Source organism: Somniosus microcephalus, chromosome 5 (assembly GCF_052327205.1).
Source record: "Somniosus microcephalus isolate GS21.2 chromosome 5, FLI_Smic_1.0, whole genome shotgun sequence".
Taxonomy (NCBI): domain Eukaryota; kingdom Metazoa; phylum Chordata; class Chondrichthyes; order Squaliformes; family Somniosidae; genus Somniosus; species Somniosus microcephalus.
Window position 1 is genome coordinate 34,032,686 of NC_140991.1, and position 24,870 is coordinate 34,057,555.

General features: G+C 45.4%; 1 protein-coding gene across 1 annotated transcript in view; it reads left to right on the forward strand.

Annotated features, from left to right (window-relative positions):
• Nucleotides 1-24,870, forward strand: part of dpp6a (dipeptidyl-peptidase 6a) — a 690,808-nt gene that overhangs the window by 251,886 nt on the left and 414,052 nt on the right. The window contains exon 4 of the mRNA XM_085987517.1: nt 15,344-15,418. Coding sequence (XP_085843643.1) covers nt 15,344-15,418 — 75 coding nt within the window. The remainder of the gene's footprint in view (nt 1-15,343; nt 15,419-24,870) is intronic.

The following is a 24,870-nucleotide window of genomic DNA, read 5'->3' on the forward strand; positions in this document are numbered from 1 at the left end:
ATCACGCAGTAAATCCAGCCCTCCTATGGGGGCAGAAGAATGGGGAATCAATGCTTTCTCAACTCAAAAAACTGTTGCTTGGAGACAATTTTATCGTGAAAAGAAACCTATTATAAGGTTTCATGTGAAACTGTTCATTGCTAGTATATGCAACTTTTCTGCAGCAGGGCAAATAAGTCACATTGCTGTTCCCTTGGGAGAGCTAGGAAGGTATTACTTGTGTTTACACTAGATTATTAGATGAAATCCATTTTAAAATTACCTTGTGACTCAATAGGCACCCAGTCATTGCACAAAAAGGCTGCAATAACAACAAGCACAATTTATTTCATGCTACACCAGGCTAAACTGATCCTTATAAATCTCAGCCTGGAGAAAGTTTCATAAACTCCATCAGTCTACTCTACAGGGAAATGTGGAGCATAATGAGAATTGAAGAAAAATCAGTACAAGCTCAATGCCAGGCGGAATAGAGGGCGGATTGACAGCCGACAAGAAAGGAGAAGTGAGGCAAGACATGCCTCAAGACTAGGATTCAGATTTTGGATGACTGCTCAATTCCTGTGGTCACTTTCCAAGATTCTGATTTTAAATCTAACGATGAAGGTGAAGGAAGACTCAGGGCTCGATTTTCATTGGGCCGTGGAGTTGGATTTGGAGGCGTGCGAGGGGTTAAAATTGCAAAAACTGGCGGGGGGGGGGGGGGGCCCGCCTGGTTCCCGACTCCGAGCAATTTTAACTCAGTCGTGTCTGATGGTCCCGACTCCGTCCAGCATCCAACAGGCGGGACTGGTCGTTAAGGCTCTTAACAACCACTAAATGGCCTCTATAATCCTATTTTGAAAGACCCTTGCAATTTTAACCCTTTTCCCACATGAAACACGCTGGTGGGAAACACGAATGTGAAACCTGGCGGGGGCACTATTGGATTGCTGACTATCAACTGCAGGTCAACCATTAAAGAGGAGATTTGATCAGCCATGGTTTGCAGGTGGCAGGACTTAGTGGTCTCAGGTCTGGGGCAACTTTTAGAAGGCTTAACCACACCTGTGGAAGGTTGGAGCCTCACACCCATCTCCAGTGTGACCTCCTGGGAAACCCCTCTCGCCACCTTCACTCAGCACTTCCTCAATGGAGGCATATACCAGAAGCATGGGAGCCATTTATTTCCTTCCCATCTGGGCATTAGAGGAGCTCGAGCACCAGCTGCGGCAGCAGCAGAACCAGGAACAACAGCAGCACCAGCAACAGCAGCAGCAGCAGGAGTGCCAGGCTGCTGCTCACCCACCTGAAGCTGCACAGGCCAGAAGGGGCCAGTGCCTGGAAGTGGCTGGAGAGCACCTTGCTGCACATCAGGGGGGCCATGGGGACCCGTATCTGCAATGGCAGTCCTACTCAGAAGGACTTCCATGAAGGTCTGGTTTCTCTGTTCAATAGATGCCCATCGCTCCTCTAGAGATATGATTCTATTCTGAACAATGACCATGTTTTGCATACCCTGGCGACTGAGCTCCTCCATGGCCATAGCCATCCTCTCCTCTACCGTAGCCATCCTCTCCTCTATGGTAGCCAGCCTTACCACGGAGGTAGCAATCCTTTCCACGGAGGTAGCCATCCTTTCCGTGGTGATGCGTTCGTGCGCCAATGACTCCACAAAGGCTCTGCTCATGTTCGCTATGGACTCCCCCATTTGCTCCACACTCACAGCGACCCTAGAGACAAAACCTGCCAGAGACTGCTGCATCTGTGCCTGGAGTTCCATCACCTCTGATCTTATGGATGGACCCAGAGGATCGACATGCTGCTGAGCCGAGCTGGCAGAGTCCTGCGCCCTCCGACTAGCACTCTCCACTGCTGTGCCTGTCTCCACAATCTGCTGATGCTCACTTGTGAGCTGTGATACACCAGGTGACAACACTACTCTATGTCCCGAAGGTCCCACTGAGGTGTGAGTGTCTGCGCTGGTGCTGGGTGCGTTGAATTCTGCTGACGCTGCGCCCTCAGAGGTTCCAGCTTCCTCTGAGGAGTCTGGCTGCTCAGCCTCTTCTTCCTGGCTAGGGGGGACGGATGCTTGTGATGGTCCTGTGGGGGAGTAAAGGAAAGAGTCAGAGATGTGATGCAAAGACTACATGCACATAGCTTTTTGCAGATGCTCATAAGTGCATCTGTTACAGCTTCACAATCATTATCAGCGACTCATGAAATGTCAATGAGAGAGATGGGAATCTTTTCTGTCACCAGCTTGCTGTGTTACACCCGTCTGTCCGTCCCCCATGCACGAATCATCCTCTATTCCCATAATTTCCAGGACGGCCTCCTCCCAGGGGGTCAGATGGGCTATTGAGGCTGTCCCTTCCCCTGTCCTGGCTCGCTCTCTTTTCCTGCAATGAGGGAGACAAGTGGAGGTTGAGTGAGAATGAAGGAGTGAGTGCAGAGATTGCATCGCATAGATACTTAGAAGGAGACAAAGATGGAGTGAGGTTGCAAGACCAAGGGCCCTCCCTGTGTGTTGTTAGTTGTGTTCAAAGCATCAGAGTGATAGGGAGTGTGAGGGCTGCATGGTCGAATAGTTATGTGAATGTGAGCATAGAGAGAGAGGGAATGGGTAAGGGTGCATGGATGTCAGTGTCAAGTGGGATGTGGAGGAAGAGATTGCTAAAGCTGAGTGCTGGTGAGGAAAGGCAATTGGGATCAGATTGAAGGTGATGGGAAATTCATACTCACTTTTCCAGTGCGCTGAAGGTCATGAAATCTTTTCCTGCACTGTATCCAGGTTCTGCGGGTGACTCCCAAGGAGTTGACCTCCTCAGCCACCTGCATCCACACTGCCTTGGTCTAAGTGGGAGGCCTCTTGCTCCCTGATGAAGGGAAGAGCACCTCCCTGTTGGCCCTAGCCCCATCCACTAATGCCTGCAGTGTCACCTCGTCAAAGCGAGGAGCTGATCTGGCCCTCCCGCTTGTCATATTTGCTGCAGCTCCCTCATACTGCACAGTCAAGAAGCTTGGCAGTCTGCAGAAGAAGCAAGGCTTGCTGTGGACCTTAAATGCAGCAGCAATGATGACGTCATCGGAGGGGACTTTCAGTCATGAAAAACCCATTTGCAAAGGCTTCCCACACGCTGGAAATCAATTGGCCAATTGAGTTAAAATTGCATCAATCTCCCACATCCATTTAGATTCGTGTGGGAAACACGAAATTCGGATAACATGACACCATCCCGCACCTGAGTTAAAGTCACCCCCTCAGTGTAGCAATCTTGTCCTGGCTTGAGTTCTCTTTTATCATGTGTTTTCATTGAACCAACATTCTCCCCTCCTCTCCAGAAGATGCTGCCTTCTTGCTGGGATGTTGTTTTAAAAGATGCTGGCCTCACGGGAGTGCCTCACCCAAGTGGCCGTTCATATGTGACGTTAGTCATCGAGTGCCAGCGGAGGCATCACAGCCAAGCCCAGTCTTGTCCTCGCCCGATGTCTAACCTTTGCACTTTCTAGCAGAAGTCAAGGGGCAGCAATCAAAAGCCAGAACCCTGGCTGATTTATTTTTCCTTTTCTGGAGCATGGATGGTGAGACACTTCCCACCACTCCAGTTGTGATAACTAAATCATCACAAACTAGGATTGAACCTTGACCTTCCTGATGTGTTATGGCCACTTCTTTAGTGGACAGTTCATCACCAAATAAGCTATTGGAGGAGTAGTGTCTTAAGCACATGTTATAAAAGAAAAAGTCAATATTAGTAGAAACATATTAATATTACACTGATTATCTTTTGAATGTTGTCATCACTGTGCCAATGTGCAGTTTAGACAGCTATGACCTTTTCTATAGCTCCTAACTGAAATGTCAACTGTCCATTAAATATATGGCTGACTCAAGCCTTGCCAATAAGTGATTTGAGTGTGAATGGCATCCATTTGACCAAACTAAGAATTGGCGACCATAGATTACATAGAGACAGGTACTGAAATATCACAGCGGAAGGGACAACTAAGCTGGTTCAGAGGACATGAGAGGAGGAACTGCATCCTGTCCCAGATATCACCGATGCGTCTGACTTCCCCACACGTGAGCTTTACATGTTCTGATAGCTGAGGATACAGCTTTGTGGATCCTGTTTTGTATCAAGCCTTATCACTCTGCTGATTTATTCTCAAAATCTACAGCAATAAGATTAAATTAAGTAACAAGTCAATTGCAGATCCTTGTTCTTTGTAAAGCGATGAAAATCACAAAATTTATAAAAAGGAATCAAAACAGAGGATGAACACAATATTCTGAATGATTACAAGGGAAGACATGAGCTACCTGTCTCTTCTAACAGAGACAACCAAAGTAAAATCAACGACTTTGATATAAATAAGTTGAAAGTTGTAGACAGGCTAAAAGGGCTCAAAAAAAGACTAATCCCCGGGGGTAGATGGTATTTATCCCAGAGTGTGGAAAGAGACTAGGGAAGAGATTTGTGAGGCACCGATAGCCATTATGATAGAAGATTAACACTAGGGAAGTACCAGGAGATTGGAAATACTTCAATGTGGTGTCCATATTCAGAAAAGGTGATAGAACAGAGACAGGTAACAACAAACACATTAGCCTTAGTTCCATTCTGTGTAAAATAATGGGATCAATTATCAGGAGTAACTCTACAATAATAACCTAGTAAACAGAAGCCAACGTGGATTTAGAAGGGAAGGCTCCTGCTTGACCAACCTCTGTGCTTCTTTAAAGAGGTGATATCCCAAATAGCCTGTGGAAACCCCTACGACATCGTGTACTTAGACTTTTGGGATGTGTCAGTCACGGCTCAGTGGGCAGCACTCTCTAGGTGGGAGGGGCTAGGAGTGAGCCAGGTGTTACTGGTTGCCTGATTGCAGCTCGGAGTTGGAGGGAGTTTTGTAAAAAGTTGGTGGTGGGTTTTGGGGTTTTGTTTTCAGGTTTTAGGGCCTTTTTTGGCCCACAAAAACAGGCTGCTGAGGGGTCTGGAGTGCCGGGCCCCTCAGAGGACAATGTTCCCGAGAGGAATTTAATTAGGGAAGAAACTGTGGTGAGAAAGGAAAAAAAAGGGCCCAAAGATTTGTGCCGGGACCTCAGGAGGTTTGGTAAAGAAAACACGGTGGTGGTGCAGTGTGAAGATAAGAAGATTCGAGCTTGGGATATTATCCAGGCGGTTCATGAGGACTGTGGCGAGGGAAGCTGCTTTGCCTGCCGACCTAAGCAGAATGTGGGATTCGAGGTGACGGTCAGTGGCCGTGAGGAGGTGGAAAGGCTGTTACTCAGTCTGAACGTTGGTGAGAAATTCTTGGAGGTGACTCTGCTATATTCAGAGGAGGTGGTGGTTTCATTTTTAAACTTGCCAATTTACATTGAGTACGAAGTGCTAAGCAAGAAGTTGGAGTCGTGGGACATAAAAATCTGTTCTGCAATAAAGAGGAGGTATTATCCGGGAACACGGGTAGCAGATGGAACCCGGTATGTAAAGGTGCGGTTCCCTGAGAGGGTGAGGTCATTGCCGTACAGTATGAAGTTTGAGACACTGGAAGGAGTGCAGTACATTTGTGTGCTCCATGATAACCAAGTAAAGGTGTGCTATTATTGTCTTGGACATGAACATCTCGTAAGAAACTGTCCAGACCTGTATTGTTACAATTGCGGTGAGTCGGGACACATTGCTCGGAGCTGCAAGGCGGAGAGCTGTGGGGTGTGTCGTAAAGGACCCACCCGCTGTGAGTGTGTGGCAGAAGGGAGCGATATGAGTGATGAGGAGATGGGAGAAGGAGCAGGAGATGAGTGTGGAACGGCCGGAGGAGCGGTGCAGTCGGAGGACACAGCCGGTAAAATGAAGGAAAAAGCACAGGAAGAGGCAGAGGATGGCGGAGCGGAGAACGGGATGGAGATGGTGGAAAACACGCCGAGTGCTGTGGAGGGGAACAAAGACAGCAGCCGGCAGCGAGGGTCGAGTGCAGACTCGAGATTTAGTGCAGTTCAGCTCCCCCTGAGGAGTGTGGTGTCTGCGGGGGGAGAGGAGGCGGGAGCGGGGTGTGTGGTGGATGTGGGTGCTCCGGGGAGAGGCGGGGAGTTGGATATCTTGGTGAGCGGGAGGGGGCAGGACGGGGAGAGGGTGCAAGAGGCAGGAGCCTTAAAGGGACAGCAGGATGGGATCGGCGAGATAGAGACGTCAGAAGGGAACAATTTAGGTGCGCCATTGTCCCATGGAGTGAGGGAACAAGGTGCAAGGGTCAGAGGTGGAGACGTGGTCGAAGGGGGCGGCACAGTGGGAGAAACTGCGATAACAGGAAGACTCTCTATGGGAGATGAAGTATCTGACGGGGAGCAGGATTGTGTATCTGACGGGGAGCAGGCACAGGGGGTTGCAGAAGAGCTTGAGTGTGAGGAATTAGAGGGGGACAGAGACATGGAAGTCGGGGGTGGGGTGGCATCATGTGGAAAGGGAAAGGTTAGTGAGGGGCAGAAGGGGGGAGAAAGGGCAGCTCCTGGGCCCAAACTTAATGCAAGGAAGAGGCTGAAACAGCAGGGAGGGGTCAAACAGGAGGTGAAAAAGAGCCGGAGGCTGCAGGAAAAAGCAACAGCTGCCCGAAAAGTTGAGAAGGAGCATGAGAGGAGGGAAGAGCCAGAGATTAAATGATGGGGAGATTATCGGGCATACTTCCCTTCTTTGGAGCCATGATTACATTGGTCTCGATTAATGTGAACGGGCTGAGGGGTGAGAATAAATTGCAGCAGTTGTTGCAGGGTTTTAAATGTTCGGACTTGTTGTGTCTGCAAGAAACTTTTTGGGATGAGGATATTCTAGAAAGAGTTCAGAAAGTTTCGAAGGGAGAGGTGTTTGCAAGTTGTGCAAACAATAACTGTAGAGGGGTGGCTGTTTTGGTCAGTCCGTCCATAAAAGAGAACGTTGCCTTGGTGGACAAGGACACTGAGGGAAGATTTTTACGGCTAAGGGTAAAAATGAAGGGATTTAATTGCGATCTCTTTAATATCTATGCACCGAACGACCATTGCAAGCGTTACGAGTTTTTTCGGGGGTTATTCACTGAAGCGGCAGAGGTGGAAAATCCTTGTATAGTGGGGGATTTTAATGTATTTTTATCTCGGATGGACATTTCAGCCCAGATGACCTTTAAGGATGATAACTCCAGAGGGATGATTGTAAAAATGATGGCAAATTTAAATTTGAGAGACTTATGGAGGGACCGGAACCCCATAAAAAGGGAGTTCTCCAAAGCAGGTTGGGTGGGTGATGTTTTAAAACAGAGCCAAATAGATTTTGTGTTAATGCGGGAAGGGTTAAGTTCGGAGGTGATGGAGATTTATTATAAAAAAGGTATTTTTTAGTGATCACTCGGCTTTGGTTCTTAGAATTAGGAACAGCAGAGTTAAGATCGGTTCAGGGGTGTGGATTTTAAACAATCAATACCTGAAAGAAATTGCTTATAAAGAAGGGATTATAAATATAATAAAGAATGCTCGGAAGGAACCTTTGTTCTTGAAAGAAAGAAGAGTTTGGTGGGACAATTTCAAATATGAGGTAAAAGTTTTTTCGGTACGTTATGGGAAAAAGAGGGCGGCAGCTAACCGGCATCGAGAAGAGAATATAAACAAAAGGTTTACGGGTGTCTGTAAAGCAGTTGACGGAGGGGATAAGGGAGCTGAGACTAAGTTCCGGGTGCTAAAGGAAGAGTGGGAATTATTGCAAGCTGAAAAATGCAAGGGGGCCATTCTCCGTGCAAAGGCTAGAGATGCATTGGAGGGCGAAAGATGCACTAGATATTTTCTAGAGCAGGAGAAGCTGCGACAGAGATTATCATTAATTGAAGAGTTGAAGGTTGGGGAGAAGATCATTCATGAAAGTGGGGAGATTTTAGAGGCGGCTAGCAGCTTTTATCAAGAGTTATATGCAAAAGAAGACATTTCGAATTGGGCGATAGTTTAAAGGAGGATGAGAGAAGCATGTGTGACAAAGAAGTAGGATTAGCGGAAATAAAAGTAGCAATAAGTGGAATGAAAGGGGGGAAAAGCCCAGGGTCCGATGGACTAAGTGCAGAATTTTATAAAGAATTTTTTGAAATTTTAAGTCCATTGCTCTTAAGAGTTTTTAAGGAAATTAAAATTGAGGGAAGTCTGGCCTCATCTATGAGGAGAGGTATCATAAGCTTAGCTTATATAAAAATAAAGGGGATAGATGGGATCTGAAGAATTGGAGGCCCATCACATTATTAAATGTGGATTATAAGACCTTGGCGAGGGTTATGGCAAATCGTTTGAAGGAGGTGTTACCGGAGATAGTTTGGCCCTCTCAGTCCTATGGAGTCATAGGCCGGGACATCGCAGACTCTGTGGTCTCAATCCGAGATGCGATAGAGCTCATGGAAGAGAGTGGGAGGGAGGCTTATGTATTAAAGATAGATCAAGAGAAAGCCTTTGATAGGGTCTCTCATGAGTTTTTATTGAAGGTTTTGGAAGCATTTGGTTTCAAGGAAAATTTCATTCAGTGGATAAGGATTTTTTATTCAAACATATTTAGCTGCGTTAAATATAATGGTTTTTTATCCAAGTATTTTCTGATACGGAGATCAGTGAGTCAGGGTTGTCCCCTGTCCCCATTGTTGTACACATTGGTAGCAGAACCATTAGGTTACATGATGCGAAAGAAACAAGGTGTAGTTGGGATTGTGGTTCCCAGTTCTGGGCTGGTGTCAGTGATACACCGATATGCAGGTGACACAACCTTAACATTGAGAAATGGGGAGTCAGTGAGGAAAGCTATGGAGTTGGGGAGGGATATTGTAGAGCTTCAGGAGCCAGAGTGAATTATAGTAAGTCCCAATGCCTGGTTGCAGGGAGGGGTAGGGGGGAATGGTTCGGGGAACGTCCCTTTAAGGTGGTGGAGGTTTTGGAAGTTCTGGGGGTGCATATGGGGTGCAAGAAAGACAGGGATGAAGTGGATCGATTAAATTGGGAACCGAAGGTTATGAAAATTAAAAAGATTTTGGGAAGATGGGAAAGAAGGTGGTTGAAAGTGCAAGGAAGAGCGACAGTGGTGTCTGCTCTCCTGCTATCTAAGCTATGGTACTTATTGACGGTGGAGGATATTCCTGAGTGGGCGGAAAAGTCCATCCGAGAGGCTTGTGTAAGGTTTTTATGGGAAGGGAAACCAGCTTTGGTGGCATACAATACCATCATTTGATGGAGAAATCAGGGAGGACTCAATTTTCCAGATATTGATTTGAAGAAATCCTTTAGAATCAAATGGGTGAAGAGATTTCTTCAGAAGTCAAATACTGTACAAGTTTTTGGAAGAGTTGTTTTGAGCATTTTTTAAAATGAAGTGGGATAGGAGGGCAGGGGATATTGTATATGGAATACAATAATATGCTTTTGAAATCGATTAAACTTCTCCCTAGGTTTTATAAGGGGGTTGTAGAGACTTGGGCTCAATTTTTAAAGAGTGTGCAGTTTATGCCCAAGGGGGCTGAGGAATTTTTAGAACTGCCCTTATTTTTGAACAGGTGGGTCAACATCGAAGGAGAGGTTTTATTTAATCAAGCTTTTATAAAAACTGTGATTATATCTGTGAAAGATGTATTATACGAGATAATTCCAGGTTGGTTGCCGGAAGCAATAGTGAGGGACATGGTGTGGGAGGAGGATCAGGAGGTAGAAGGAAAAGCAATAGGAATCATGTATGAGAAGATTGTGAGGGCAATGCCACAGGATTGGATGGGAGAAATAAATGCGGAAATCTCCAAAGGAAGTAAAATGCGTCCTGCTTTTCCAAGCTTTGTACTGGAGAAAGGGGGAGAGTTGGCCCAATTTGACAACTGTAATACTCGAGATTTCTATGAGATATTCAGAGAATGGAGATTCAAGACACCTGCTGGTCAGGAGTTTTGGCAGAGTATATACCCACAGCTGGACTTCAACAGGATTTGGAAGGGAGTGTGGGCGAATTTTAAATGCCCAGAATGGATTGAACTGGATTTCAAATTGGCTCATAACCGGATTTTTACCATGACGGTCTTGTGCAAGATTGGACGAGTGGAGGCGTCAACTTGCCCAGTGTGTGGGACACAGGATGAGACTCTGTCCCATTTACTGGTGTTATGTCTGCAGTTAAATTACTTTAAGTACTATGTTCGACAGTTGTGTGAAGCTTTTTTGCTGGGTGGGGACCAAAGAGCGAGAATGGGAATCCCATGGGACTCAATTTTGAGTTGGGGATTGCAGGAGAGTCTGCCAGAGTCTAGCAGAACGGCAATTAATTTAATGTTCAGTTTGGCTAGATTCGCGATTGTGCAAAGAAGGAATGCTCTGTTTTTTAAGGGGAGGAGAATCAATCTAAAAGAGTATTTTAAATATAAGCTAAAAGATCATTATAAGGCTCTGTGGATGTTTTATTCAGAAAGGAATTTAAGGACAGTATTTTACAACCAATTTTTAAAGTACAATCGATTAATATATGTTGCAGGTGACAAATTAAACTTCAGGTTTTGATGTTAAAATGTGGTGGCGGAATGGCTGTGCAGAGCGGTGGAATTGATTTGTATCATACAATGTAATGATCACGATGTTGTAAATGTTCTTAATGTTCAATAAAGTATAATATAAAAAAAAAGTGGGTAGCACTCTTGCCTACTGAGTCAGAAGGTTGTGGGTTCAAGTCCCACTCCAGGTACTTGAGCACAAAATCTAGGCTGACACTCCACTGAGGGAGTGCTGCACTGTCGAAGGTGCCGTCATTCAGATGAGATGATACACCAAGGCCCTGTCTACTTTCTGAGGTGGACATAAAATATCCCACAGAAAAAGAGCAGGGGAGATCTCCCCAGTGTCCTGGCCAATATTTATCCCTCAACCAACATCACTAAAACAGATTATCTGGTGCTTATCACATTGCTGCTTGTGGGACCTTGCTGTGTGCAAATTGGCTCCCGCGTTTCAACAGTGATTACACTTCAAAATTGGTTGTAAAGTGCTTTGCGACGTCCTGAGGTCGTGAAAGGTGCTATATAAATGCAAGTCTTTCTTTTTCAAAGGGCATTTGTGCTAAGATTTTCGGAAGTCAAGGCTAGAATGAAAGGGTGGCTCCTCAGAGACCCAAGCTACTCTGTACAGTTCTAGCTAATAGCACCCCTTTGCCAGCCACAAGTAAAATGAGGGCTGTGCAACTACCAGGATCATTATAGAACATTCACTGCCATCTTGAAGCAGAGCATCAGATGCATCAGTAGATCAGAAGAAGCCTTACAGTACAGCCCTGCCAGGATCTCAAAGATAAATCTGATCGGCTGAATGCTGCAAAACTGCAATACAAATGAGCTTAACCATAGAAAGCCTAGAGGTCACAGCTCAGAAGGAGGCCTGTGCTTTGATATGCACTTTGATATGCACTATAATGTGGATAAATGTGAGGTTATCCACTTTGATGGCAAAAACAGGAAGGCAGATTATTATTTGAATGGTAATAGATTGGGAGAAGGGGAAGTGCAAAGAGACCTGGGTGTTCTTGTACACCAGTCGCTGAAGGTAAGCATGCAGGTGCAGCAGGCGGTTAAGAAGGCAAATGGTATGTTGGCCTTCGTAGCAAGAGGGTTCGAGTACAAGAACAAGGATGTCTTGCTACAGTTGTACAGGGCCTTGGTGAGACCACACCTTGAGTATTGTGTGCAGTTTTGGTCGCCTTACCTGAGGAAGGACGTTCTTGCCATGGAAGGAGTGCAGCGAAGATTCACCAGGCTGATACCTGGGATGGCAGGAATGACATATGAGGAGAGATTGTGTCGATTGGGCTTATACTCACTGGAGTTTAGAAGATTGAGAGGGGATCTCATCGAAACCTATAAAATTCTGTCAGGCCTGGACAGACTAGATGCAGGAAGGATGTTTCTGATGGCCGGGGAGTCCAGAACCAGGGGTCATAGTCTAAGGATAAGGGGTAAGCCATTTAGGGCTGAAATGAGGAGGAATTTCTTCACCCAGGGAGTGGTGAACCTGTGGAATCCTCTGCCACAGAGGGCGGTGGAGGCCAGTTCATTAAGTATATTCAAGAAAGAGTTGGATATATTTCTTAAGGCTAAAGGGATCAAGGGATATGGGGAGAAGGCAGGGACCGGGTACTGAATTTGGATGATCAGCCATGATCTCATTGAATGGCGGAGCAGGCTCGAAGGGCCGAATGGCCTACTCCTGCTCCTATCTTCTATGTAGCTATGTATCTATGTCACATCCCTCTCTTTTCCCTGTATCCTTTTAGATTCTTCCTTTCCAATAGCTTATCCATAGAGGAGGAAGCCAACCCACAGTCGGGGCCAGAGCAAAATGGAGACACTGACCAAGAGGATGTTGTTGCAGAAACACCCGTGCAGTCAGTAAGACTGCTGTAACAAGCACTTATAATGGTCGTGTGCCTGGGCTTCCCTTCAGCTGTGGCTCAGTGGGTAGCACACTCGCCTCTGAGTCAGAAGGTCATGGGTTCAAGTCCCGCTCCAGGGACCTGAGTGCATAAAGCTAGGCTGACATTCCAGTGCAGTGCTGGGGGAGTGCTGCACTGTCGGAGGTGTCGTCTTTCAGATGAGACGTTAAACCGAGGCCCCGTCTCCGCTCTCAGGTGGACGTAAATGATCCCACGGCGCTATTTTCGAAGAAGAGCAGGGGAGTTATCCCCAGTGTCCTGGCCAATATTTATCCCTCAACCAACATAACAAAAACAGATTATCTGGTCATTATCACATTGCTGTTTGTGGGAACTTGCTGTACGCAAATTGGCTGCCGCGTTTCCCACATTACAACAGTGACTGCACTTCAAAAGTACTTCATTGGCTGTAAAGCGCTTTGAGACGTCTGATGGTCGTGAAAGACGCTATATAAATGCAAGTCTTTTTTTTAAAAGAGCACCCCTGTCCACATGTACCTCTGAACAATAATCACCAATACTGTCCTGTGAACTACCTCAGCTATCGTCAGTGCCCTTCTCTGTTCTGCAAGAAACACTCTGCACAAAGTTCAACTACAGTGCAACTATTATATTATTACTCTTTTATTACAAGTTCAGGGTCTGACCTTAGATATTCTCTTGGGTAGATGGGAGCCTGATGTGAATTTGGAATTAATTGCAAACCTGACTGCTCGTTACACTTTGGCTGGAGCTCTCAGCGAGAGCGCTCTGCTGCTGTCAGCAGATTGCACAAAGTGAAGGTTAAACACTTGAGCAGAAAGAAGGTGGGGGGGGGGCCATTTTGAATTTGGGCGATAGTTTAAAATGGGCGGCATCGATTCAACCGCCCGTTGTACACCTCTCCCGACTGGAAATGAAAATGGGGAGAGATATATGACGGGCGGCTGAATCGATATCGTTCATTTTGCACTATCGCCCGAAGTCAAAAGGACCCCCAAGCTGATCTGTGAAGAAGTGACAGGAAAGGGCTTTTCTTATATTTTTATTCTTCCATCCTTCGATCAAGTATTTGTTTATTTGGAGTTCTCCTTATTTACATTTCCTCACTTTTGGTACTATGGGACCTTGGTTTGCATGATGAGATTTCAAAGTGATCAAATATGATTTTCTGATGACACTTGGATTTACTAAACTCCACTCTATCAATAGTCTACACTGTAGGACTACAAGGCATTAGTGTTGAAATGGTGCGCTCACTGTGGCAATAAGTGCCTAAAAGCATTGTCAGAACATTCTTTGATAGAGATGGCCTCCGATTTCATTAATCGGCCCAGAATTGAAGCTGTGTTCAATGCAGAAAATCTGACCTTTTAGCAGTCTGTTTTGTTGCTGTGAGGAATGCCTGTCAGAATCATTGCTGAATGTGAAACTGCCATTCAAGGTAATCATCTGAATTGGATGTGGGTCTTAAAAACTTTATGAAATAGCTGCAAGGTTCTCTGAAGTTTGGGCATTCGTTTTCTACGGAAAAAAGTTACTTCTCTGGGGATTAAAGGTGAAATGAAGTCTTGTCCGGTGTTCAGTGAGTAGCTGAGCCACACAGATCAGAAACTTGCCAGGTCCAATCCCTGTCTGTGCTGTGTTAGCTGATCTGAACCAATGTGCCTGTTCCAATGAACCCCTGGGGTAAGAGGGTTGGCCGGGAATCTCATGCCTGACTGCTGTCAAGTAACCGCTGCTGGAAGTGCACATGTGTTGACGTTAGCTAAGGGACGAGCTCAGTTGTGATGCCCTGCATTTTCGGATAGCCTGTCACACACTGGTTGCAGAGGCTCGCACATGTATAATTGCCACCATGGTGAGGTGTTGGGGCGTCACCAATCCCGTGGAACCCTTGAGAGCGGAAGTTAATGAGGACAGAGAGACAGCAAAGTAAAACAAAATTGTCCCCCAGAATGAAGTAGATGCCATGGAAACGGATACTTCTGGGTTGAAAGTGCATGATCCAGACAGCTCAATGCTCATTGACAGTACGTATGAGGTCAAAAAGGAAACCTAATTGGTCAAGAGGCCATGATGATTTATGAATGGATGACAATGGGCCGTATTTTGCGACTCCTACGGGTGCGTACGAGGTTATGTACGCACCCATAGGGACTGCGCAAGTTCTGGGTTCAGGCATGCAAAGTGCATCAAGAATCCTCTTGACAGATCCTCCGCATCTCCGGGAGATGGGCCTCTGCGGATGGAGAGTTGCGCTATTTGCCCAACTTCCACCCGCTGAATGCCTGTGAAATTCGTACGCCTGGTAAAAGCAGATATAAGGCCTGCTTTTACCAGCATAAGAATTTTAAAAAATAGAAAAATAAAATGTTATCACTCATTTATACATTAAAAACCCTGTCCAATAAGTTAAGTTCATTTTTAGCCCTGTTAAAACAAATTTTAAAAAAATTACATTTTTGTTTAAAATATTTAACTAAATGGCATTTTAATTAATTTTAAATATGTAATTTTTTAAAATTTCATGTGTTGGTGTATTTTTTAAGTGATCCCCATTCATACTTATGACAGTTCCGTACATACGCAACTCCCATAAGTGTGAATGGGGATTCCCTTCTTTTATTGGTTCGCCTGGCCCACGTGATCCCAGGGGTGCTTGTGAACCGCATGCGCCCCTGAGATACGTGGGCCTCTGCCTGCGCGGTCCCAGAGAGGCCCAGGATCGCAAGCCTCCATATCTCCCGGGCCACCAGGTACATTTGTAGATTTTTTTACAGCTCGGAGGCGTCCGCCCGCGGGACGCCTCCGATCGCAAATTTTGGGCCAATATTTGCTTCAGATAACATGCTAAGGATTTAGAAAATGTAATTTTTAGGGTGACCAATTTGAATTGTGTTTACTTAACTGAAGCATTTTTATTTTCACAGCAAGCATTTCAAGTCAGCAGATATGAAGTATCACCAGATATGAAGTATGTACTGATCGCGTACGATGCTGAACAGGTATGTACGGCCTTTGGTTTACTTAATGGTCATTTTACTGAAAGCAACAACCAACTAAATATCTGTTCAATGCAGAATTATACTTTCAATGCTTCAATTTTTTTTCATCGTAAGTTAGTTTTTAAAAATTGGTTTCAAATAGTCTCATTTTTTATGGTATGCAGTGATTATAAAATTGTATCTGGAGCAAGTGACTCACTATTATTTAGATCCAATCTAACCAGAATGTTCACTAACTCCAGGACATTTTGTGAAAAACTTCAGTAATTAGCTGCACATGATGAGCATTGTAATTCCTGCATTGTCCATTAGTCATCAGATAACATGCCCTACACATATGTACATACTTTGTGCAGCAACAATTCTTCTTGGTGTCTAATTTTAACAGGGGCGATTTTCAAGAGGCATTTAGATGTTGTGATTGGAGGGAACAAATCATAGGTTTCTATGGAAACATGCTGGGCCGAATGGCCTTACTTATCTTTATATTTCTTTGTAAGAACATAGAAGGACATTTAAGCCACCAAGTCCGTTCCCTGTTTGATGAGATGAGGAGGAATTTCTTCTCTCAGAGGGTCGTAAATCTGTGGAATTCTCTGCCCCAGAGAACCGTGGAGGCTGGGTCATTAAATACATTTAAGGTGGAGATAGACAGATTTTTGCAAGATAAGGGAGTGAAGGGTTATGGGGAGCGGGCTGGGAAGTGGCTTTGAGCCCAAGATCAGCCATGATCTTATTGAATGGCGGAGCAGGCTCGAGGGGCCAAGTGGCCTATTCCTGCTCCTAGTTCTTATAATTGCCAGTGAAAGTAGAAGCCGGTGATTGAACGTATGGCATATCCTCCTGGTAAAAGAAGGAACTTGCATTTCCATAGATCATCACGTGATTGAACACATGATCGTTCTACCACTAGACTGATTAGGATTGGACACATGGCACTTTCAGTCACTAGGAGACACTAACAAGAACAAGGAGAGCAACATAGAATAAAACACAAGTAAGGGTTGATAAAAATAGAAAATGCTGGAAAAACTCAGCAGGCCAGGCAACATCCGTGGAGAGAGAAATAGAGTCAACATTTCAGGTCTGTGACCCTTCGCCAAGACTGAAGTCAAGACTCTCTCCACGGATGTTGCCTGGCCTGCTGAGTTTTTCCAGCATTTTCTGTTGTTATTTTGGATTTCCAGCATCTGCAGTATTTTGCTATCGTAAGGGTTGATAAATGTTAACTTTGTTTTATTTCGATGGGAATAAGGAATTCTACGTGAGGGTCTAAAACTGCAAAATAAACTGGAATTGAGCTGATGGATGCTCATGTTGCTGACAAGATACACCACTGGTGATATTTAAATTCTGCCCCCTCCTTTCCTGAAAGCACCATCTCATGCTGGGGTTTAGTTTCTCGAGTGCCATCAGATCCTCACCCAGACAGGCATCCCCCATGCACGAGCTTTGGTGATTGCCAGCAAGCTATACAACTGTTGGGAGAGCGTCACAGCTGAACTCAGTTCAGTGTTCAGCCAACAGCAATACATAAACTTCCCAAACAGAGCCACTGGATATGGATCACGAGCAGGAAGCTTGATTGATTTTTCCCTTCCCTAGCTAAGGTATATCGAGGCCAATCATAGCACCCCAATAGCTGCCAGAGCTGAGAGTACCTAACTCAGCACAGTCTACATTCGAACCGAGAACTTTCTGTTCGTTATGCCTCAGTACCTCATGGGACCATTCAATATAAATGAAATGGAAGTCTTAGTCAGTATAAAATACCCCACAACAAATAAACCCCAAGGATATGTGGTATTTACCTCAGAATGCTAAAAGACACAAGGGAGGAAAATTGTTGAGTCACTGGCAACCATTATGAGTTGTTGGATACTGAGGAAGTACCAGTAGATTGGAAACAGGACAATATGTTGCCCATGTTTGAAAAGGCTTATAAAGCAGGCATTAGCAACAATAGACCTAGTAGTCCAATTTCCATTTCAGTGTAAAATAATGGAATTGATTCTGAGGGGTAAACTTGAGGATTGTCTGAACAATAACAACCGAGTAATCATGAATTCAGAACAGGAGGATCATACTTGACCAATCCCCTTGACTTTTTTGAGGAATGGCCATCCCAAGTGGAAAGGCCTATGACACAGTGTACCGAGACTTTCAAAAGACATGTGACAAAGTTCCACACGAAAGGCTACCAGTCAAACGCAGAGCTGTGGAGATTCAGTGTAAACACAGGGAATGCGTAAGAAACTGGCTGTTATGGCAGGGTGGAGGCAACCACTGAGTGCCGTGCCGCGCCGCAGGGCTTGGGGTTGGAATCACCATTTACCATAAATAACCTAGGCTCAGAAACTGAGTGCAAAGTGGCCAAATTTGCTGATGATATCTAACTGGGAGGGGCAGTGGAATCAGAGGCACCAGCTCAGAAATTACAGAATAAGTTGGACAAAGTAGATCAACGGCAGGTGAAATTGAATGCAGACAAGTGCAACAAAGTACTGCACGTCGGGGGGGAAAATAAGCGACATACATACTGCATGAATGGTGTTGAGATAGCTAAGGATGAATCTGAAAGATACCTAAGGGTCTTAGTTGAGTAAATGCTGCTAATGCTACAATGCTAAAATGTCCAACCAATGCCGAGCAGCAATCCACAATGCCAACAGAATGTTGAGCTACAATAGCCCAAACACTTGAATATTAGTTAAAACAAGTCATCAAACTGCACACTTTTCTACTCAGACCACAGCTTAATATTGTAACCAGTTCTGGGCGCCGTGAAACAAAGGAGACAATCAGGTGATAGGGGTAGTGCAGAGAAGACCCGTGAGGCTGATTCCTAGTGTTGGAGGCCTGAATTATGAGGGAAGTCTGCAGAAACCTGGGCTTTTTAGCCTGGAGAAAAGGCATCAGAGAAGTGGTCTAATAGAGGCATGCAAGATAGTTAAGGGCATAGAAATATTACTTCAAAATAAGGTGCAAGAGTTGGACAAGGGGACATAGATTCAAACAAGTAAAAGAAAGAAAGAAAGACTTGCATTTCTATAGCGTCTTTCACAACCACCGGACGTCCCAAAGCGCTTTACAGACAATGAAATACTTTTTGAAGTGGTGTCACTGTTGTAATGTAGGAAACGCGGCAGCTAATTTGCGCACAGCAAGCTCCCACAAACAGCAATGTGATAAGGACAAGATAATCTGTTTTTGTTATATTGATTGAGGGATAAATATTGGCCAGGACAACAGGGATAACTCACCTGCTCTTCTTCGAATAGTGTCATGGCATCTTTTACGTCCACCTGAGAGGGCAGACGGGGCCTCGGTTTAACGTCTCATCCAAAAGACTGCATCTCCGACAGTGCAGCACTCCCTCAGCACTGGGAGTGTCAGCCTAGATTTTTGTGCTCAAGTCTCTGGAGTGGGACTTGAACCTAGTGAGTTAAAAGAAAATTGAAGAATAGGTAGCAAGCTGACTACAAATCAGAAAACAGAGCATAAGGGTTAAAGCTACTTACTCAGACTGGTGGAAGGTCGGAAGTGGTGTTCCATAGGGATCGGTGCTGGGACCACTTCTGTTCACCATTTACATAAACGATTTGGACTCGGGAATCGGAGGTACAATTTCAAAATTTACGGATGACACCAAATTGGGGGGTATAGTTAATACTGAGGATGACTGCGACAAAATATATGAACATACGAACATACGAATTAGGAGCAGGAGTAGGCCACTCGGCCCCTCGAGCCTGCTCCGCCATTCAATAAGATCATGGCTGATCTGATTACTCCACATTCCCGCCTACCCCCGATAACCTTTCACCCCCTTGCTTATCAAGAATCTATCAACCTCTGCCTTAAAAATATTCAAAGACTCTGCTTCCACAGCCCTCTGAGGAAGAGAGTTCCAAAGACTCACGACCCTCTGTGAGAAAAAATTTCTCCTCATCTCTGTCTTAAATGGGCGACCCCTTATTTTTAAACAGTGGCCCCTAGTTCTAGATTCTCCCACAAGAGGAAACATCCTCTCCACATCCACCCTATCAAGACCCCCTCAGGATCTTATATGTTTCAATCGTCACCTCTTACTCTTCTAAACTCCAGCGGATACAAGCCTAGCCTGTCCAACCTTTCCTCATAAGACATCCTGCCCATTCCAGGTATTAGTCTAGTAAACCTTCTCTGAACTGCTTCCAATGCATTTACATCCTTCCTTAAATAAGGAGACCGATATTGTACACAGTACTCCAGATGTGGTCTCACCCATGCCCTGTATAACTGAAGCATAACCTCCCTACTTTTGTATTCAATTCCCCTCGCAATAAACAATAACATTCTATTAGCTTTCTGTGGTGTATGTACCTTTAAGAGGAACTATGTTTTTTTGAAGCCCCTGTGTACTGTAGTACCGGTAGTGACCACTCGGGAATATAAGCCTGTATAGCGTCTTGGAAAGTTAGTTCACCTCCAGACTTTGTTCAGTAAACACTTGTTAAATCAATTCCTGCTTTCCGTGTCTTCATTAACACACGGATACAACAGTGGCATCGAGTTGGAAACGAACTTACCTGCAAGTCGGCAGCACCTCAAGGAGTTCGATTCCTCAGACGAAGGTCGAAGGAAAAAAAAACTGTGGTTTCACCAGCTAAACGAGCTGGTGGCAGGTAGTGCACTGATCCTTCCTGGGCGGCGGGCTGGGGCTCGATCGGGTAGCTCTGCAGTGGGGCCGGGCAGCGAGTCTGAAGGCAGAAGCAAACAGAGACAGAGGGTGGAGCACTCAGGACACGGCCGGCGCTGCAAAGCAGGTCGGCGTTCGGACCAAGCAAAGGGAAGGGAAGGTCCCAGAGAGTCCGACAGGAACGATTCTCCAAGTGACGGAGAAACTGTTTAAAAATATATATGTAAATAAAAACCGCGGAGAACAGCAGCGGCAGCGGTGGGAAAGCGCGGGAGGCGCCATTTTTGATTTTCAGGGAAGAAGGGAAAGCGCGGGAGGCGCCATTTTTGATTTTCAGGATGCCTAAGACTGGCAACATTACTGCTTTCGATAGTGATATAGAGGATTGGACCACATATGTGGAAAGAGTGGAGGTATATTGCAAGGCGAATGAAGTAGCGGATGATAAAAAGGCATCGGTACTTCTAAATCTGATGGGCGCAAGGACATATGGGCTGTTACGAAACTTGATCACTCCAGCCAAACCGATGGACAAGAATTTTAAGGAGATTGTTGATACCCTACAGGAGCACTTAAACCCAACACCGCTGCTGATAGCGGAACGATTCAAATTCTTCAGGAGGAATCAGCACAAGAATGAAAGTAACGCTGATTACCTCACCGAATTACGAAAGCTGCCAAAGCACTGCCAATTCGGGGCAGGACTGGCAGATTCTCTACGAGACAAATTCGTCTGTGGTCTCCTAAGCGAAGGAACACAGAAAAGACTACTTTCTGAGAAAGATTTGACACTGGACAAGGCTTTCAGTGTGGCTGTATCATACGAAGCAGCAGCAAGAGGAGCTGCAGAGATACAGCAAAAGCCACAGGACTTCGGCACCCATGAAATGACACGGGGTTTCGAGAGATGTTATCGCTGCGGCAGATCCACCCATGACCAGAGGGACTGCTCGTTCAAGGACAAAGCATGCAGGCAATGCGGAAAGATGGGACACATTGCACGTGTATGTCGATCTGGAAAAAAATCTGCTGACAGTAAAAAGGTCAATAAGGAAAAGTACAGGAAGGTACAAATGATGACGGACAGTAGCTCCGAAGACCAGAAGAGCGATAGCGACTCCGGAAACAAGAGACTAAGCTGTCTCAAATTACATAATGTAATTGCCAAAGAAGATTACCAGACCATTTGGGTTACCCTCACAATAGCGGGGTCCCCAGTTAAAATGGAGCTAGATACAGGATCAGCTCTGACCGTCATAAGTCGACGGGATTACGAGCGGCTATTTCCGCATATACCTTTGAAAGACACATCCATTATCTTGAAGACATATACGGGGCAGAAAGTATACCCCAGAGGGAAAATAAGGGTGCCTGTTGTATACAACGGCAAGGAAATACAGAAGTTGTATTTATACGTTCTACAAGATGGTGGTCCACCGTTGTTTGGACGTGAATGGATCAGAAAGATACGTTTGGACTGGCACTCCATTCAGGCACTGACGGTGACCAGTAAGAAAAAAAATGATGATGACGTCATACCTGGACGATTAAAAGAAATCTTGGCTAACGCCAAAGAAGTGTTTCAACAGGAACTAGGAACCCTGAAAGGCGCCACCGCCTCAATAAAAGTGGAAGATGCGGCAATTCCCAAGTTTTTTAAGGCAAGGCCGGTGCCATACGCAATTCGTCCAGCAGTCGAGGACAGAGCTGGAGAATTTGGAAAAAGCAGGCGTGTTATCCAAGGTAGATTGGAGCGAGTGGGCAACACCCATCGTCCCGGTCATGAAGAAAACGTTGAATAATGATAAATCTGAAGAACTGAGAAAAATTCGCATCTGTGGGGACTTCAAGGTGACTGTAAACCCGGTTCTTCATACGGTACATAAGATATTTTCACCTCACTATCCGGAGGGAAACGTTTCACCAAAATTGACTTGGCACAGGCATATCTACAGATGGAGGTTGAGGAGACCTCTAAAAAGTATCTCACGATAAACACACATTAAGGCCTGAACCAGTACAATCGGTTGGTTTTCGGAGTAGCATCAGCTCCAGCTATCTGGCAAAGAGCTATGGAGCAAGTACTGCAAGGGATTCCGGGGACTCAATGCTACCTAGACGACATCCTTGTAACAGGAGAAAATGACAACGAGCACCATGCCAATTTGGAGCAGGTGCTCACGAGGCTGAGAGAACGGGGCCTACGAGCAAATCGCCCCAAGTGCGAATTTTTCCAGAAACAAATATCATATTGTGGCCATGTCATTAATGAAGAAGGGTTGCATAAATCACCTGAATAAATTGAAGCGGTCATAAAAGCCCCAGCGCCTGAAAATGTTTCACAATTAAAGTAGTTCCTGGGATTAATAAATTACTATCATAAATTTTTACCGAACTTGTCAACGGTTCTGCACCCTCTTAACGCACTGCTACAAACGGGAGTAATTTGGAAATGGAGCGAAGACTGTAAACGGGCCTTCCATAAATGCAAAGGCTTGATCACGTCCAAGGAAGTGTTGGCTCATTACAACCCATCACTGCCAATCAGACTGGCGGGCGATGCATCCCCTTACGGCGTGGGAGCGGTATTATCGCATAAATTCCCTGATGGCTCGGAGCGGCCGATAGCTTTTGCGTCACGCTCATTGAACTCAGCTGAGCGTAACTATGCCCAGATCGACAGGGAGGCACTCAGACTGGTGTGGGGGGTGAAGAAATTCAACCATTACCTACACGGACAAAAACTTACCTTGTTGACTGACCATCAACCCCTCGTCTCCATATTCAACCCTAAAAAGGGCGTTCCCATTATGACAGCGCAAAGGCTACAGAGGTGGTCCCTTTTCCTAGGGGCACACCAATATGACATAGAATACAAAGGAACAAAACAGCATGGGAATGCTGACGGTTTATCGCGCCTACCGTTGCCAGCAGTAGAAGAGGCACCTACAGTGGACCCAGTGGAGATGTTCCGCTCGACCATAGTGGAATGTCTACCAGTGACAAATTCTACCATTGAAAAGGAAACGAGAAATGACCCGACTCTCTCACGAGTCTACGATTTAACGGTGAAGGGATGGCCAGCACATGGCGAACCACTGTTGCCAGCATTCTCGCAAAGAAGAGAACAGCTGTCAGTGTGCTGAGGAACCTTGATGTGTGGATCCAGAGTGGTGATTCCACCCAAACTCCAGGATAAAGTGCTAAAGGAGCTTCACGAGGGGCATCTGGGTGGAGTGAAAATGAAGAATTTAGCCAGAGCGTTAGTGTGGTGGCCAGGTATCGATGGAGACATCGAAGAAATGACCAAGAGCTGTCTAGGATACCAGAAGGTCCAAAACGCCCCACCACAAGCCCCTCTACATCCATGGGAGTGGCCCTCATCTCCCTGGCAAAGGGTACATATCGACTTTGCTGGTCCATTTATGGACTCAATGTTCTTAATCGCGGTTGATGCACAATCCAAGTGGCCGGAGGTAATAAAGATGTCTTCCACCACCGCGGAAAAAACCATCACAGTATTAAGGACCATATTCGCCAGGAATGGGCTGCCTGAACAGATCTGTTCTGATAATGGACCGCAATTTGTATCCGAAGAATTCAGGAAGTTCTTAAAAAACAATGGGGTTAAGCACTACACTTCCGCCCCATACCATCCCGCCACCAATGGATTAGCTGAAAGGTTTGTCCAGACCTTCAAGAAGGCCATAAAGGCCATGGGTAATGAAGACATAAATCTACAACATAAGGTGGATAACTTCTTGTTTGCGTACAGGAATGCAACACATATGGTTACAAACCAAACCCCCGCCATGATGTTTTTCAATAGAAGACGAAGATGCCGGCTGGATTTGATCAAGCCAAACATCAGAAGGGACGTAGAGAACCGGCAATTTCAAGGCATGAATGAAAGGCCAACTAGAACCTTCCAGATAGGTCAACAAGTTTTGGCCCGGGACTACCGTACCGAGAAATGGCAGCCTGGAACTATTTGCACACGACTAGGACTGCTTATGTATACTGTGGACATTGGAGAAAGCATAATAAGGCGCCATGCTGACCAGATCATAGAGTCATCCGAAAAGGGACAACCTACACCACAACTCTATACGCCTAATGATGAAGCAGAGATACCCATTGTATCTACCTCCGATCCGGTGATACTGGAACCAGATGAACCCGACACTGGCATTCAAGCCGAATCGACCTTGCCGAAAGAACCTACTACACCACCGAAACCTACCACACCACCGAGGCGTTATCCGGACCGAGTCAGGAAGCCTCCAGAGAGACTGAATTTGTAATTGATTAACTTCAGCAAATGTGTAGATTATTGTTCTTGTAAAAATGTTAATTAATGATTACTTAAAATATTATGTACTATTTATCTAAAAGGGGAGGAATTGTGGTGTATGTACCTTTAAGAGGAACTATGTTTTTTTGAAGCCCCTGTGTACTGTAGTACCGGTAGTGACCACTCGGGTATATAAGCCTGTATAGCGTCTTGTATAGTTAGTTCACCTCCAGACTTTGTTCAGTAAACACTTGTTAAATCAACTCCTGCTTTCCATGTCTTCATTAACACACGGATACAACACTTTCCTAATTACTTGCTGTACTTGCATAGTAACCTTTTGCGATTCATGCACTAGGACACCCAGATCCCACTGCATCTCAGAGCTCTGTAATCTGCAATGAAGGCATTAATAAACTTGCAGAATGGGTGTGTAAATGCAAATTAATTTCAATATAGATACATGTGTGATGGTGC